General features: G+C 39.3%; 1 protein-coding gene across 1 annotated transcript in view; it reads right to left on the bottom strand.

Annotated features, from left to right (window-relative positions):
• Positions 1-9,753: 9,753 nt before the first annotated feature.
• Positions 9,754-18,388, bottom strand: part of LOC126248424 (microtubule-associated protein futsch-like) — a 203,548-nt gene continuing 194,913 nt past the window's right edge. Inside the window, exons 7-8 of the mRNA XM_049949392.1 lie at positions 18,141-18,281; positions 9,754-10,469 (exon numbers count right to left, since the gene is read on the bottom strand). Coding sequence (XP_049805349.1) covers positions 10,320-10,469; positions 18,141-18,281 — 291 coding nt within the window. The 3' untranslated portion in view covers positions 9,754-10,319. The remainder of the gene's footprint in view (positions 10,470-18,140; positions 18,282-18,388) is intronic.

Genomic DNA, 18,388 nt, shown 5'->3' with positions numbered 1-18,388 from the left:
ATGAATATTATTAGTTTTTCGATGTTTACTTTTAGGTTGTGTCTTTCAAAGGGAGCTCTAGCCTTTTCAATAAAGTTATGTATCCCTTCAACTAGGCTGGGATCAGTAAAATTGAAGCTGTAGAGGAATCATTCTGAACTAGATTCACTCAGTGAGTATTAAAAACATGGTGAAGAACCTTCCAAAAGCTTTTCATATTTCCTTAAGGAGCATTAAATCATGTTGCATGTGCTGATGCAGTTTACAAATTTATCAATGGATGCTCCACAGCATGTATCCTTGAGGAGAGGGAGGCTGTTCACCAATTCAATGCAGGATACACAATTTCTCTGGGGGCTAAAAATGAAGTACATGAATCATCCTTTTTACTCATAGGAACCAAAAAAAGAAAAATTACACACCGCAACATTTGAGGTGTAAGGAGAATGCAGTAGTGTTTGGATTTGATATTCGGGTGGCTATATTTTGTCTGCTAATTCAACCAGAGCATTCTCATGGAAGACCAAGATCCAGACAGGCTGACCATTTGCCGCTTTTCCTGTATTCTTTGGAAAATATAGAAGGCATACTGTAACACACCTACAACATATTACCTTTGACAAATAATTTTTATTTTGTTAACATGCTTCTCTTATCACACAAAGTACATCTACCACTATTGTTATCAGTTTGAGTAAACAGCAGTTCTAATAGCATAAAAATGTATTTGTGACTGGTTTCAGCACATAGGGCATAATTGGGTAGTCAGTTACTTATCCTTCTAAAAATAAATATGACTTTATGCAGCTGGAACTACAATTCAATCAACATGTGGCTCTAGTAAAGTGTCCATCTCAACTGAAGAGAAACTTTTTTTAACCAATTTTACTTGGCACCTAGTTCCATCAGCAAGAACATGAACTCTATCAGGTCTTGGAAATAAATGTATCAATAGTCTTCAGCCAAATACATCCTGATGTTGAGTGTTTGTGGGCACTGTCTCCCACTGTCTTCTGTGTTGTTATCACACTACCCTGTTGTGGCCGTTGGAGAACAACACAGTGAAACAATTCATTTACTGAGTTCAGAGAAGCCATTCTGACACCTCCACCTGCAACAACTACCATCACCTATCATGGTACTTGTGTGTCTGGCTGGCCTGAAATCCAGAAGGCGCCATTACAGCTTGATACTAGAAGTGTGATGTTTGCTGTATTGGTCTATTGACAGTTGATTCCATGGTTGGCCAGCACTTTGTCAGTGCCAAGTGACATGGAACAATGAGAACTGTGGCAGTTCCCTTGTCAGCAGCCATGAAGCAGAATTAACCATGTTGTGATGAGTAATTAGCAGTTTAGCATACTTTCCTTACTTGTGGCATCACTGATTCAGATTTTACATCTGTCTTTTGCATCTGTCCCCTTTTCTTCCCCCATAGTGGTACACAAAAAGTTGACTACCTGGGAGGTTAAATAGATGTGAGCAGATAATCACAGTGCATAACAAGTTGGAAAGGTCAAGATATGAGAGTATGGTGGAGAATCCCAATAGTGTTTCCCATCTGTCCTAGGTATCAATGCTGCTAGCATGATTACTTTTTTTTATGAGGAGATGACAACACGTTGGCTTTCCTGCATGTGCATGTTAAGTATGAACGAAGGAAAGAAAGAAGGAAGGAAGGAAGGACGATTAACGTTTAACAACCCACCAATGATGAGATCATTAAAGGCATAGTGTAAGTTCAAATTGTGGGTCAAATAAGGAAGAAAATGGTCTGCGACTATTTCAAGGAACCACCTGGGCATTTGCCTTTAACCCTTTGAGCACCAGAGTTTTCTGCCTGAAACCACCATTTTATTGATTTTGTTTTGAAGTACCAGTATCATTCAAATGGAATTGCCAATGTTGTTGCAAGACAACATACATGGTGGTACACTGAAGCACTACTAAGAATGTGGTGCATTTAGCACTCACTTGTAGCATTCAGAGCAACAGCTGGTGCAGAGATTGTACTATGTGATTGCAGGAGATTGTGACCCATGGTTTTGTTTGGTGACCATACTGAGGCAGTCACTGACAGTGAAAGCAAGTATTTCTAAAGTTAGTGTAATTTAAACTTGAGTCTGTACTGCTGTTCTTGTGACTGGTTTTGAAATGAAACCATTGCGGCTGTAAGAACTTTTGATACAAATTTATTAAATTTTTGGTCATGTTTGCTTGTTATTCAGGATTATAATTTGTTTTAGGCATTATGAGTACATGGAAGTTTCACGGTGCAGGATTGTGTCTAGGAAGAATGGGAAAGTGCTTTCAAATATATCTCATGAAATGATGTGTGGTTGAAAACAGAGTCCCAGTGGCTCTAAAGTAAAACCGCCTCCTTAAAACAACTGAGTGTTTACTTTTTGCTAAGTTCTTCTTGTATTTGTTGCTTGCTGTGGTAATAAACACTAATTTTATGGAAAAAAAATTTAAATTAATTTTTTTATGTAATAAGGGTTAAGCAACTTAGGGAAACCATGGAAAATCTAAATCCAGATGGCCACACGTGGGTTTGAACTGGCACCCTCCCAAATATGAGTCCAGCGTGGTAATCACTGTTTCACCTTGTTCAGTGGTTACATCAAGGTTTGGATAGTTGGAATCAGGACCAGCTGTATAGTATGGTAAAAATGACAGGAAATGCTGAATTGTATGTAAAGTGTCATGAGAAATTTCAAAATGCTTTTAATTTCAATGATCTACAAGAAGAGCTGCTGGAACATTATCATAAGAAAAATATAGTAAGATAATGTCAAGAAGAGCCTAAGGCATTACTAAGATGCATGGGCATAGACAGAATTAATATTTTTAAGTCAATGGACAGTGAGAGGTCAAATAGGGCCTTTGTGCTGGAGGTGATGCAGAGAGCGTTGTGTACATTCTTGTTGTGCCTGTCTTTGGAAGTCTCCCATAATGTGCAGTCTGAATTTCTGAAAACACTGAATGAAGAGATGGCAACCACAATGGACCTGACAGTGATTAAGACAGCAGTATGTCCTAAAGAAAGGAGGGGGTATTAAATATACAGGGTGTTTCAAAAATGACCGGTATATTTGAAACGGCAATAAAAACTAAACGAGCAGCGATAGAAATACACCGTTTGTTGCAATATGCTTGGGACAACAGTACATTTTCAGGCGGACAAACTTTCGAAATTACAGTAGTTACAATTTTCAACAACAGATGGCGCTGCAAGTGATGTGAAAGATATAGAAGACAACGCAGTCTGTGGGTGCGCCATTCTGTACGTCGTCTTTCTGCTGTAAGCGTGTGCTGTTCACAACGTGCAAGTGTGCTGTAGACAACATGGTTTATTCCTTAGAACAGAGGATTTTTCTGGTGTTGGAATTCCACCGCCTAGAACACAGTGTTGTTGCAACAAGACGAAGTTTTCAACGGAGGTTTAATGTAACCAAAGGACCGAAAAGCGATTCAATAAAGGATCTGTTTGAAAAATTTCAACGGACTGGGAACGTGACGGATGAACGTGCTGGAAAGGTAGGGCGACCGCGTACGGCAACCACAGAGGGCAACGCGCAGCTAGTGCAGCAGGTGATCCAACAGCGGCCTCGGGTTTCCGTTCGCCGTGTTGCAGCTGCGGTCCAAATGACACCAACGTCCACGTATCGTCTCATGCGCCAGAGTTTATACCTCTATCCATACAAAATTCAAACGCGGCAACCCCTCAACGCCGCTACCATTGCTGCACGAGAGACATTCGCTAACGATATAGTGCACAGGATTGATGACGGCGATATGCATGTGGGCAGCATTTGGTTTACTGACGAAGCTTATTTTTACCTGGACGGCTTCATCAATAAACGGAACTGGCGCATATGGGGAACCGAAAAGCCCAATGTTGCAGTCCCATCGTCCCTGCATCCTCAAAAAGTACTGGTCTGGGCCGCCATTTCTTCCAAAGGAATCATTGGCCCATTTTTCAGATCCGAAACGATTACTGCATCACGCTATCTGGACATTCTTCGTGAATTTGTGGCGGTACAAACTGCCTTAGACGACACTGCGAACACCTCGTGGTTTATGCAAGATGGTGCCCGGCCACATCGCACGGCCGACGTCTTTAATTTCCTGAATGAATATTTCGATGATCGTGTGATTGCTTTGGGCTATCCGAAACATACAGGAGGCGGCGTGGATTGGCCTCCCTATTCGCCAGACAGGTACCCCTGTGACTTCTTTCTGTGGGGACACTTGAAAGACCAGGTGTACCGCCAGAATCCAGAAACAATTGAACAGCTGAAGCAGTACATCTCATCTGCATGTGAAGCCATTCCGCCAGTCACGTTGTCAAAGGTTTCGGGTAATTTCATTCAGAGACTACGCCATATTATTGCTACGCATGGTGGATATGTGGAAAATATCGTACTATAGAGTTTCCCAGACCGCAGCGCCATCTGTTGTTGAAAATTGTAACTACTGTAATTTCGAAAGTTTGTCTCCCTGAAAATGTACTGTTGTCCCAAGCATATTGCAACAAACGGTGTATTTCTATCGCTGCTCGTTTAGTTTTTATTGCCGTTTCAAATATACCGGTCATTTTTGAAACACCCTGTAGAAATGACATGTTACTAGTGTGGGCAAGCAGTGCACATACAATGTGACTGCAGAGAGCACCATTGTAGATGTCTTGGACAGGCAATGAGAGTGAGAATGCCACCAGCAATCCTCACACCACAGTAGCAAAAGTACACAAAGTGAGATTCATGCTAACTTTCCATAATAGTGTATTTAGGTGGGGAGGGAGACTGTAAATTCCCACTTGACACAATTTCACAGGCGTAAGAAGTTGTGAGTGGAGTAAATTGTCTTGGTTCAACCTGGGATAATTTCTGAAGGGGAAAAGTGACTTCCAGTCTTGCCAAGTTTACAGTTGCTACAACATCACTCTAAGGTTTCATTTCTCTTTACACAACACGATTAAGTTGATCTAGAGTGATACATAGTGGAGGTACATGGGGTATCATTCAATCTGTACACTACTCCCAAATATACAAAACTGCTGCACAACAAATCCCTAGGCCAAGGAACGAAATTTACACTATGTGATCAAAAGTATCCAGACACCCCCAAAAACATACATTTTTCATATTAGGTGCATTTTGCTGCCACCTACTGCCAGGTACTCCATATCAGTGACTTCAGTACTCATTAGACATCATGAGAGAGCAGAATGGTGTGCTCCACAGAACTCATGGGCATCGAACATGGTCAGGTGATTGGGTGTCATTTGTATCACACATCTGTACATGATATTTCCACACATCTAAACATCCCTAGGTCCACTGTTTCTGATGTGATAGAGAAGTGGAAATGTGAAGGGACATGTACAGCACAAAATTGTACAGGCCGACCTTGTCTGTTGACTGGCAGACTGCTAAAAGTTGAAGAGGGTTGTAATGTGTAATAGGCAGACATCTATCAAGACCACCACACAGGAATTCCAAACTGTATCAGGACCCACCACAAGTACTATGACATTTAGGTGGAAGGTGAGAAAACTTGGATTTCATGATTGAGCAGCTGCTCATAAGACACACATCATGTCGGTAAATGCCAAACAATGCCTCGTTTGGTGTAATGAGCATAAACGTTGGTCGATTGAACAGTGGGAAAATATTTTGTGGAGTGGCAAATCATGGTATACAATGTGGTGATCCGATGGCAGGGTGTGAGTATGGCAAATGCCCGGTGAATGTCTTCTGCCAGCATGTGTAGTGCCAACAGTAAAATTCAGAGGCGGTGGTGTTACAGTGTGGTCGTGTTTTCATGGAGGGGGCTTGCACGCCTTGTTGTTTCATGTGGCACTATCACAGCACAGGCCTACATTGATGTAAGCACCATCTTGCTTCCCACTGTTGAAGAGCAATTCAGGGATGGCGACTGCATCTTTTAACATGATCGAGCACCTGTTCATCATGCACAGCCTGTGGCGGAATGGTGACAAGACAATAATATCCCTGTAATGGACTGGCCTGCACAGAGTCCTGACCTGAATCCTATAGAACACCTTTGGAGTGTTTTGAAACACTGACTTCATGCCAGGCGTCACCGACCAACATCGATACCTCGCCTCAGTGCAGCACTCCATGAAGAATGGGCTGCCATTCCCCAAGAAACCTTCTAGCACATGACTGACTGTATGCCTGTGAGAGAGGAAGCTGTCATCAAGGCTAAGGGTGGGCCATCATATTGAATTCCAGCATTACCGATGGAGGGCACCAGGAACTTATAAGTCATTTTCAGCCAGGTGTCCGGATACTTTTGATCACATAGTGACCCTCCTGCCAGACGTTACAGAAACTTTGGACTGCTTGGGGCAGGTGTATATCAGTTAGAAGTAGCACGAGGGAATCAACTCCAGGCCATGTTTACTGTGCTGTCAAAATATAACTGCTAGTGTCAAATGCCATTATTATTAAAGGTGTTTGAGCAGCATCTCAGCACCTCTTCATTGGGGTTCTCCAGCTCCCAAAAGCAAAGTAGTGTATGGCATTCTTGGATAATGTTATAACATTTTCCAAGAAAATTAAGGAGCACACAGTGTGATTACAAAATGTGTTCACCAAACTCAAATGACACACTTAACACTGAATCTGGAAAAATATCTTTTCATGCTAAACAAAGTGCACATTACTGGCCAGAATAAGGTGAGAAAATATCCCTGCCTCATGCAGGCCATTTGATAATTCCCTACCCCTACTGCAGAAATAAAATTGCACTCCTCCTTAAAAACTATGACTGGAAATTTATGCTTTTTTATGAATAATGGAACTGCTCATCCATTTTTTAAAGAAAAGGGGGGGGGGTTACACTTCACAGGTCTCTGGAGTGAAAGAAGGCTTTGAAAGTTTGAAGGATTTGTTCATCACTGTTCCTTTCCTCTCCTTCCATTATACCAAAATCTGTTTACTTCTCCCTGTGACTGCATTGAGGTACTAGAATAGAGCCAAAAAGAATTACACCATGACAAATGTATGGATACAGAATGCAATCTATGGTATCACATGTTCGTGTTGCTACTTTTATGGAAAGAATTTTAATGTGATGACTGGTCATAGTGCACTGGAATAGCTTCTATGCCAAGAAGAGCAAGATGGCTGACTTATGTTATGGGAGTTATACCTCAGTAATTTTGATTATGAAGGGGAAATGCACAGTAATGTCAATGGTTTGAGCCTGTAGTTGAAAGCAATAGAATATGTTGGCATCTCTGCTGAAGGATGGTGAATGACACAGAGTGCTGACCCTGACTATCAGCAGTTTTCTACTCAGATACAGCTCTGCACTCATAATGGAATTATGTTGTCATGTTGGCCATTTAGCACAAAGAAGTGCTTAGGCAGCCACAAGATTTGATACTTTTGGGGTGTGTGGGACAGCAGAAAATTATTGCAGGAAGAGCAGTAGCCGGCCGCGGTGGCCAAGCGGTTGTAGGTGCTTCAGTCCGGAACTGCGCGACTGCTACAGTTGCAGGTCCGAATCCTGCCTCGGGTACGGATGTGTGTGATGTCCTTAGGTTAGTTAGGTTGAAGTAGTTCTAAGTTCTAGTGGACTGATGACCTCAGTTGTTAAGTCCCACAGTGCTCAGAGCCATTTGAATCAATTGAAGAGCAGTAAACAAGATGTGGAACAATACATATGGAACTGGTTGGCTTCTATGCAAAGAACAGAGATCAGCTATCAGCAAGCACCATTGCAGAGGCTGACAATTTCAAGATGGCCTCTTGAGATGACTGGTGTAAATATTCTCAGCCCCTGTGGGTAAACACTGGCCCAAAATTGCTCTGTCCTTACCATTATTGACCAATTCTCACAGTAGTTATCAATGTTGTAATTCCAGACTAGCAAGTCAAGGCAGTGGCCTAAGTGATGAAAATCAACTTTCTGTGGAAATTTTGGACACTTAAAGCACTTGAAAAATAAAAAATGAAAAACTATGTCAGAACTTTTGAAGAAATTGTGCAGGCTTCTACATATCTGGAAGCTATGGACTAGCATGTTGTATCCAGCTGCCAGAAGGAGAAGTGTGTGGTTGCACAGGATGATAGGCAGCATGTTAAAAAATTATTATGCAAATAACCACGATAATGATAGTGACACCATACCATCCCATGTGGAAGCAGCATATAACTTCACATAAATGAAAGCCCAGGACTCTCACTTTACAAAATATGTAAGGGAAAAGGAAGCCCTCACATTCAGAGTTAGTGAAACCAGCCCCAAGAAAAGGCATTTCATCTGTTCCTAACTTTGCAACATTAGTAACAACAGTTTGGATCAAGAAGGCAAAATGTAAGGCTTTACAAGGACAAGAAGGATCATTGTAGGATAGATCTGCACTACTAAAATTTCATGTCCATGATGGGTGATGCTGATAAATCCATTTGTGCTTAAGGGCAAGACACAGAAGTTAATTACAGCATCAGTGTGAAATTTAAGCATATGACTACTATCACCACTGTCCATGTGGCTGATGTGTGGCCATTTCAAATGGCTCTGGGAGCACTGAAATCACAATCAGCTACAATTTACAAAAAAAAGGAGGGAGTGGGGAGTTACTGGTGAAAAGAATGAAGCAGCAGGGCAAGCAAATTCTGCCAAAACCTTTGCATACCTCATCATATATTAGTGTCAAATCAGAGATATGATCTTGATTGCTTGTTTCCTTATATCCCAGTTCATTTTGTAAGTACAGTAACCCAACTCATCCACTACACAAGGTCACAGTGGATGTAGAAAACAACTAACAAACAGAGACAGGAGAACGAGTGTCCTGACTTGTCAGTGACAGTAGATTTCATATTCAATAGGAATTGCTGCTGTCGGTGAAAAAAGGGTCATTTCAATCAGTTTTTGAGAAAATATTTACAAAGGGAGCTGAATGCAGTGGATATTGGGAGTTGGATACCTTACAAAAGGCTATTTATCACAGCAGCATGTAAATCTGCATGGCCCCAATGGGCCAAATGCACAGGAACTGGGCAATAGCTCGCTGAATGCATGTAGTGTGTCTGACAAGTCACGATTTTGCCTATTTTCAAATGATCCAGGGCACTGAATGCACTTACATCCCATCGAAGCATTTAACCTGCAGTGTGTGGATGGTATAGTTCAGGCCAGAGGTGGTGCTGTTATGTTTTGAGGGCATTTTTTGTACCAAGATTTGGGCTATTTTGGTAGCTCTATGGGATATAATCACCAATGAGTAGCTTCAGCTTGATATGGTGTACCTGAAGAAACTTCTGAACCCTCTTCCTCATGAACTAAGGTTATTTTCAAGATTTGAGGCAGTGTTACATGGTATTAGCATAATGTCTTCTGGAATTCTAGATTAAAATAATAGTAGTAATATGACAACACATGAAGATGATGAAAACATTTCCTCTGAGGAGCTTCAGAGCAATTGAGAAATGGGTGGAATTGTCACAGGCAGATATGGAAATTAATATAAAAAGTTATAACATTGATGTACATTGTAAAAAAAGCTCTACTAAAATGACACTTGCATGTTGTGACTTCATTTCTATTCAGATGTGAAAACTGTTTGTGAAAAGAATTTCCATGGAATTTGATGGAAACATTTCAATGTCAGCATAATATATTGCACACAACATATATGTTATTTAAACAAGTATATACATGTATTAATGAAAATTTTATTGAATCAATGAAAATTGCCATAATGAGAACATAGATGATATAAATGTTTATGTAAAGTCTTACAATTTTGAATGATAAAATAAAATTTGTGTATATATAAAAACAATGAACTAAACTGAAACTTAATTTACCATCTTAGGTGAACAGTACATAACAAAAATATCTCACAAGAACACAGACTGGTATGGCACAGAACAAAACAGTTGTTATACATACATAAAACATAACTTTCAGCTTTTGAATCAAGGCTGCAGTTTTCTTGCACACACATTTAGTAAGATTTAAAAGCTTTCATTAATACTTAAGTTTCACACATATTTTAAGCAAGCTCTGGCTGAAATCAGTCTCAAATTTCACTAGAAAAGTTTTGAAAAATTCAACAAATTATGACAACTAGGAAAAAACTCCCTGCAAATTCTGACTAAAAATGTCAGAAAAAATACACCACAGAGTAATGCATGAGTATTATTCTTTCATGACATCATGATGACCATATTTACACAATTACTCTATTGCTTCATGATGCAAATAATTGCCATAGTAGACATTAGGTAAGAGACACTGATCAGCGCAAATGTTGTTAGCCAACAATACATGTACAAGTTGTGTAGCACCTATTACACATCAGTTGCATATGGGTTTGTGTACGAAAATCCATGGAACTGAGCCTGATCCATTGTCTCCAAAATCCCTCTGTCAATTGGAGTCAACTGTGCTCGTTCCGTTGTGAAAGTTGTGTCAAAATATTGTACATCAAGAGGATGTTGCTGCAACAAACATAATAAATAATTAAAGACAATGTTCAAGTACTTTGGAAAAGAAATTACTTAGACAAAAATACTGAACTGTAAATAAAAGATTCAGCATGATATGAAACAATGACTTTTCTATAAGTATGCCATATTATAGTGGTATACACAACACTATCTTTAGTAATACTGAGAACATCATCCACAATAAACTGTATTCCTTCATTTATTTTCAAGTTCCATAGACACAATCATGAAGGACATTCATAACACTCAGTCCTGTAAAACTTCATCTCACATAATTCAAAATGAATTATTATGGTTCAAAAATTAGGCACTGAAGCTAATGACCTAAAGTTGAACTGTACAATTTGGTGCTTCTGACCTAGAAATAAAATAAAATCAAATATTACTTTTGGTATGTATACAAGTAGTGGTGTTTAGTAAGTAACTCTTGATGTTCTTTCAAGTGCAACCTATTCAGATGACCACTATCAATTATGAACTTGAAATCAGCCAATCAAAATGACGTGTTGCGCTTACAGAAGGAAGATGCTGCAGGCAATGATATCTGACGATGTTTAATATGAAAGCTACCAATAAATTCAATTTGGAAAGGAATACATAACAAAAGTCTGCCAAAAAGGGCTATGGGATAAGCAAAACCTGTTAAGTTAGAGTGGTGGCTAGACGTAAGAGGTAAAAAGAAATTTGTTGCACAACTTGACACTCTCTCTCTCTCTCTCTCTCTCTCTCTCTCTCTCTCTCTCTCTCTCTCGCTCTCTGTGTGTGTGTGTGTGTGTGTGTGTGTGTGTGTGTGTGTGTGTGTTAATCCTTGGACAATATCTTATCCCATGCAACTGTTTCTGTACAATAACTGTACTATGTTCTATGTAATCTACATTTATATACTGTTTGACTCGTTCTGCATCCTAACGTGTCACAAACATGAATGGATCAATGGGATATGTATATAAAGAAATAACATAAAATAAACCTGACTTCTACTACTGTCCCATATGCCTTTGCAGTTACTAAACAGGTAACAGTAAGAAAGCAGGAGCCACAATGTATTATTACAATCAGGTATGGAAGTGTTGATATAACTAGACATGACTTAATAGCTTGTCTTGATGCTGATTATACGTGATCTGGTGTTCTGCAGGACAGAGGCTGTATTTGGTTTTTGGAAACATATAGCATGAAAGAGACGCTCACTTTAGTAAAGATTGTTTTTTATTCATACAGTCAGTACTGACATGAATAAAGTAGGTAAATTAATGATGAAGCCTGAACTACTAATAATATGCCCTTGCTAGGTTAATTGTTGTATGTATTTCATACTGTGGTTGCAGCACATACTTCTACTGCACAGACAGTACCAAGTAGTTTAATCTTTTCTGGATGTCTTTAGCATTCTAGATGCTATTTTACTTTTACATGAGCCTAACTGATGCTGTTTTTACAGATATCTTAGAGGGTACATTTGAATCATGTATAGAGGTAGCAATGGTAAATTTACTATATGATTGTGGAAGGAAGGGAGATCAGGGTTTAAAGTCCCTTCATCATCATGGTCATTTGAGATGGATAGATCATGACATCAAGTTACTAATCTCTGACATTTCACCCAGAATTTAATGGGACACCATTAATCAATAAAAGTTTCTTGTTTCACAAGCCACATCACTTCAAAAAACACTCAAACTTTTGATAGCTGTCACTGCCATAAGCATCAGCAGTTAAAATTGCTGACTGCCATGACTGTCATGGTGTTCTGCTTATGTAGATGCAAGGGTAATGTCTGGCACCTCCAGAGAGGACCAAAATGACAGATGCATTGAAGGCAAGTTGGGCAGCTCCTCCACATCCATTCTGTTGCAGGACCAAGTGATGCCAGCTGGCACCTGGAGGATGTTGCCACACTTGGAACTACTGCTCCCACATCCCTACACACATCAGGCATCTGTCTTTGCTTTCTCTCAATGTCCAAAGCCTTCTGCCATGCCCTACTATGTGTACCCCTAGCCTCTGTTAAAATTGTTGCTGTTTAATTCAATTCTGGCTGCTTCTTTTATAACAGATCCCAATATCATGATGTTTGAGCCAAAACCCTCATCTTATCAACATCACCATATTGGAATTCTGTTTTAAAAGAAGCAGCTGAAATTAGAACAGCAAAAGTTTTAACAGAGACTCAGAAGACATACTTACAAGGGGAGGCCACGGTGTTGGGATCACAGATTTACTTCAAACTTTTTACACCTTACGCAGGCAATTAAAACAAAATAACATCAAGTTGTAAGGTGCACTACTCTGGCAGTTCAGAGAAAATCACAAGAGTTTTACACGTCTATTATGTGGCATATGCGTCTGTGCATAGGTGCTGGATGTTAGAGTTCACGGTGAGCAAGTGGTTAGTGTTTCAGCTTCATAAAATAAATGTGTATGAGGTGCTGGTTCAACTCCCATTGAAGCTTAATTTTTAATCTATAGTTCTTTTCATCTCTGGTCATATATGGTCTGCATCCAAAGTATTGGAAGAAAGAGAAATTTTTAAAAATGTCAACAAGGTGTGTTTTCCCTTAGAAATTCTGAACATTCCCTGTAAATGTGGGAAAACTGCTTTCATTCAATGCCATTTAAAATTGTTTTCCATGTCTGTATGACAAATATGATCCTGCAATGTGTGATGTCAAGAGCACACATGACAAGTAATTGTGCATTATTCTTGTGGTCTGGCATGTTGTGACTTACTGTATTACTGAATGTCATTCACATAATTATTTATCAAGGTTTGACTTGGTTTTCCAAGCCTGTCCCTCACCTTGAAAATTTAATTAAAAATAGTAAATAGTTAAGTAACATACGAACTTCAGTAAAACTTCATGAAAATATATGTGGTTTTTTTTTTTCTATTATATTACCTCTCAAACGTCACATACATTAAATAATATGACAAGTGATGAAAAAAATATAGATTAAAAAGTGAGTGATAGCAGGATTCAAACTGTCACTTTGTCCACAATCCTCTTACTAAGCAGTAACTCTAACTACATGGCCACACTAACTTCTTACAGGTAGTATATTTGCACAAATACATCAGGTACATAATAGAAGTGTAAAGCTTCTCTTGCAATTTTCTCTGAACTGACAGAGTAAGCCAAATTATTACTTGCACATTATGTTGTTTCAATGGCCTACTAAAGATGTACAAAGTATCGTGCCCTCCCCTCATTAGCAGAGAATCGGGGTGTGCTTCGGACAATGAGCAAAAGCAAAGACAGGAGCTTGGTGCCTGCAGGGATGTGGCAGCATTAGTTTCAAATGTGGCAACTGCCCCTTGCACCATCTGACATCACATGGTGGGCTGGAGCTGCTAGGAGCTGTCCATCTTGCCTTTTGTGTGTGCATCATTGTGGCCCTCTTTGGAATGTTCCAGACACTGCCATTGCATCCATATAAGCGGAATGCCATGCCAGACACAATAGTCAGTGTTTTTACCTCCTGATGACATGGCTTGTAAACTGGGAAGATTTTACTGAAGCATGCAACTGCAAAAGACTCCGAGGCCACAACAACACTGTTATTGCACAGTGTAAGATGAGGAATTCATAGCAGTAGTTAGAATATGTATATATGGACAAGCAAGGCAAGTTTTTTGTACTTTTAGTGTTAAGTGCAGTACACTGATGTAGATATCTGATTTTACTTGTGTGTTCAAAATGCAAAAACAAATTTAGACAGTGGCAGTTTTGGGTATCTGGGAGGATACAGACACAGTGTCCATAAGAAATGTGAGTGGTGCATTGGACCATGGTAGACAATTTTGGGTGAGGGGAAAACACACTTTGGGACCCTCGATTATGTTGCATCAGAGTTTGGAGTGCAGTTCTTATATGAATAGAACAGTGATGGGAACTGAAATTGACAACATGATGCAGCCAAGAAAGTGAGCAAAACAAGGTTTAAATTTTGGACTGGAGACTTGTGAAGCAAAGATGAAAACACAGTGCAAGTGATCCATACAGAATAAGACAAGAAGTTTGTAGTAAACCTGAGGGAAAAAAAAGGTAATTGACATTTAGCCTTATAGAGTGGGCTCCACCTATCAACTGGTTTAGAAGCTTAGGATATTTTTATTTATATTCTTTAGGGCCATACTTGACGTGATCCTTGTCAATATTACCTTGTAGAATCTGAGTTGCCTTTGTACTCTAGTCAATTAAACGTACAGAAGGAGAACAAAATCAAATCGTGGAATAAAAACAATATGAAAAGGACATATTGCTACTCACTACATAGAGCAGCGAGTCACAGACAGGCACAATGAGAAATACTACTAGAGCTATTTCAGGTTTTGGACAAAGTCCTCCTACAGAAGTAGATAACACACATACATTGAAACAGGACCAACTCATACACACATAGGCACTGTCTCTAGGGACTAAGACCTGATTGTGATTGCATCTCTTAGAGAAATAGTGTGTCTGAATTTTGTGCTGCAAGCTTAAAGAGAAAAAGCAGAGCATGATTCTTGTTTGTTCTTATGTCAACAATGAGGGATGAATTCCAGTGCCCTCAAAGTAAGGCATGTGGATGTATGGCCAAATATAGTAAAAAGTTTATTAGAATTAAAGTTATAAATTGTTTAGTCCAGTTATTACAGATTAAAGCTACAGGTTGTACACCTATATATGATTGGTTACAATAAGTTATAGTTCCTTTGCCCAGATATTAAACCTTCTAAAAACACACAACATCATTTTGTAACACATTAAAGCATGTGCTAACAATGAACAGTTTCCCCTAAAAGAAGAATTTCCATCACAGCTATACGCAGAAAAGCAAATTATACAAATACGTTTAATAGTTGTTTCTGGCCAGATTATGGTCACGACTAGGTTTTTAGAGGACAACTAGAGTGATGTATTATAGTGAAACAACCAAAATGGCAATGGAAGACTGGTGTGTAAATTATATGGTTATCACTCTAGTATGGACTAAGTTGGTATTAATTTCACAAAATGTGCTGAAAATCATAACTGAATGGCCTTTGAACTTTGCAAAGTTAAAAAAAATTTATTTCACCTCAGAAAATGTGAAAGGGCTGAATGATACAGTGTTCAGGTGTTAAGATTTAAGTTTTCTGGATATAGGGCCGTGTCACATTATGGAATAATCATCACAGAATATTAAGACTGGTGAAGAACAATTTAACATATTTAGTGATAATTAAGATTAAAAATATACTTATTATGTAATTACTGTATTGTAATGTAATTGGTAAAATTATGCTTAAGTTTAACTGCATTGTGTTTTCCTTGTTTTACATATATGTTAACATGAAATTGATCATGTATTTTCAGCATGCTGATTCCCAAGTTTCATCTTAGTTTAACGAACTGTCCTTGTCCTTCTCTATCTAGCTAGTGACCGTTCATCACTTTTATACCTGTATTATAACTCCACACACTATATTTTACTATTGATCACACAGAGTTATTCATGTTAAGTATGATGATTAGACGTGTTATTACACCTGATGGTAACCCATATGATCGAAACTTGTAGTGAATAAAATTTTAGTTTTCAGTCAGCTGCTTATCTTTTTGAATACAATGTTCTTTGATCTATGTGTTTCCTTGTTGCAGTGATTTATGTACTGTGTTCCTGCGGCAGGATTGTGGAACTTATAGAAATGTGAAAACCACCAAAACCAACACTGATTCCAGAATAAGATTTTCACTCTGCAGCGGAGTGTGCGCTGATATGAAACTTCCTGGCAGATTAAAACTGTGTGCCCGACTGAGACTCGAACTCGGGACCTTTGCCTTTCGCGGGTAAGTGCTCCCCCAACTGAGCTACCGAAGCACAACTCACGCCCGGTACTCACAGCTTTACTTCTGCCAGTACCTCGTCTCCTACCTTCCAAACTTTACAGAAGCTCTCCTGCGAACCTTGCAGAACTAGCACTCCTGAAAGAAAGGATATTGTGGAGACATGGCTTTGCCACAGCCTGGGGGATGTTTCCAGAATGAGATTTTCACTCTGCAGCGGAGTGTGCGCTGATATGAAACTTCCTGGCAGATTAAAACTGTGTGCCCGACCGAGACTCAAACTCGGGAAAAGTAAAGCTGTGAGTACTGGGCGTGAGTCGTGCTTCGGTAGCTCAGTTGGTAGAGCACTTGCCCGCGAAAGGCAAAGGTCCCGAGTTCGAGTCTCGGTCGGGCACACACTTTTAATCTGCCAGGAAGTTTCATATCAGCGCACACTCCGTTGCAGAGTGAAAATCTCATTCTGGAAACATCCCCCTGGCTGTGGCTAAGCCATGTCTCCGCAATATCCTTTCTTTCAGGAGTGCTAGTTCTGCAAGGTTCGCAGGAGAGCTTCTGTAAAGTTTGTAAGGTAGGAGACGAGGTACTGGCAGAAGTAAAGCTGAGAGTACCAGGCGTGAGTCATGCTTCGGTAGCTCAGTTGGTAGAGCACTTGCTCGTGAACGGCAAAGGTCCCGAGTTCAAGTCTCGGTCGGGCACACAGTTTTAATCTGCCAGGAAGTTTACAACACTGATTGTTATCAGTCAGAAGCACAGCTTAAATTATGTATGTTTCATCTTCCATTCATGTGAGCACATGCACTTAGCATTGACCTACACAAGGAGGTGGAGATTTTATGCATAATGGCATTAAGAAGCTCACATGAAAAAAATTCCATGTTTTACAACTTTACTAAGTCATCATCTCCTAGGTACTCCTATTTTTTAACTTAATGAAAAAATGAAAACCTGGTTCCTTCTACGAAACCTACTATTTTTGGATTAAACATTGTATTTAATTAAAATATATAACCAAAAGTGGTCCCTCTTCACAGAAATTTCATAAGAGATACCCTCTATTTTCTTCACATTCATAAAACCTTTGATAACGCCTGTTTCTACCCCACAGAAATTTTCCTCCACCATTTTTACTGAATGGAAATGGAACACACACAAAATAACTATTACTTCTAACTCAACATATTCTTACAAAGATTTACACTGTCATGTAAAATTTTGGTGTGATGAAAATTAGGATATACATAACACTTCATTTCACTTATTGTAACAAATGTAAGCATGTGCCTGACAATATGTGGTGACTCAGTACATGGAAATTTTGAACTACTGGTAAATGCTTTGAACATAGTACATAAGAGGAATATGATTATTTCCCAACCAAAAAATGGAACTTTTAAATTGTGCTGTAAGGTAATAGCTAATTCCTTCTCTTGGAAACATTCATGGTCAGATGAGACAGATTTTTAAAATCCTATAAATTGGTGTTTATAAACAGAATATTATAACTATAATGGAAATTCATTAATAGAACAATACAGAAAGTAGGGAAAGGGAACCACTCACCAATGGCAGATTGATATGTGGATCACAGTAATACATAACAGTAACAGCAGTCTCAAGACTTGCTGTTGCCACAGGTGTGTGTGTGTGTGTGTGTGTGTGTGTGTGTGTGTGTGTGTGTGCGCGCGCGTGCGCGCGCGATCGTGTGCGTGTTTACTGTTTCATGTTATGTGTTACAATGCTCCACTACAGCTCCAATATGAAACAGAATTTATTCATATCATACAGCACTTCTAAACATTGTAATATAAATCTGAAATAACATATGAACACAATTAACACAATTACTTACCACTTTTGGTCTGAAGGGTGGTTCTAGTTCTCTTCTCTCAAGGGCGTCCCAATCAATGTTCCTAAAGAATGGTTGATCACATACATCGCCAGCTGCACATTCTGGAGTTCCCAAACGTTTGCTGATATCTTTCTCCAAAAGCTGTTGTTAATTAAGAATTATAATATTATAGAGAACCGGTTGTTAAAACAGACATACCGCACAGTCAATGGGTAAGCATAATTAATTTGATGTAGTACACAGATGTA

This window comes from Schistocerca nitens, chromosome 3, assembly GCF_023898315.1.
Source record: "Schistocerca nitens isolate TAMUIC-IGC-003100 chromosome 3, iqSchNite1.1, whole genome shotgun sequence".
Lineage (NCBI taxonomy): Eukaryota > Metazoa > Arthropoda > Insecta > Orthoptera > Acrididae > Schistocerca > Schistocerca nitens.
The sequence above is the reverse complement of the archived record's forward strand: the minus strand, read 5'-3'. Positions and strand labels throughout refer to the sequence as shown.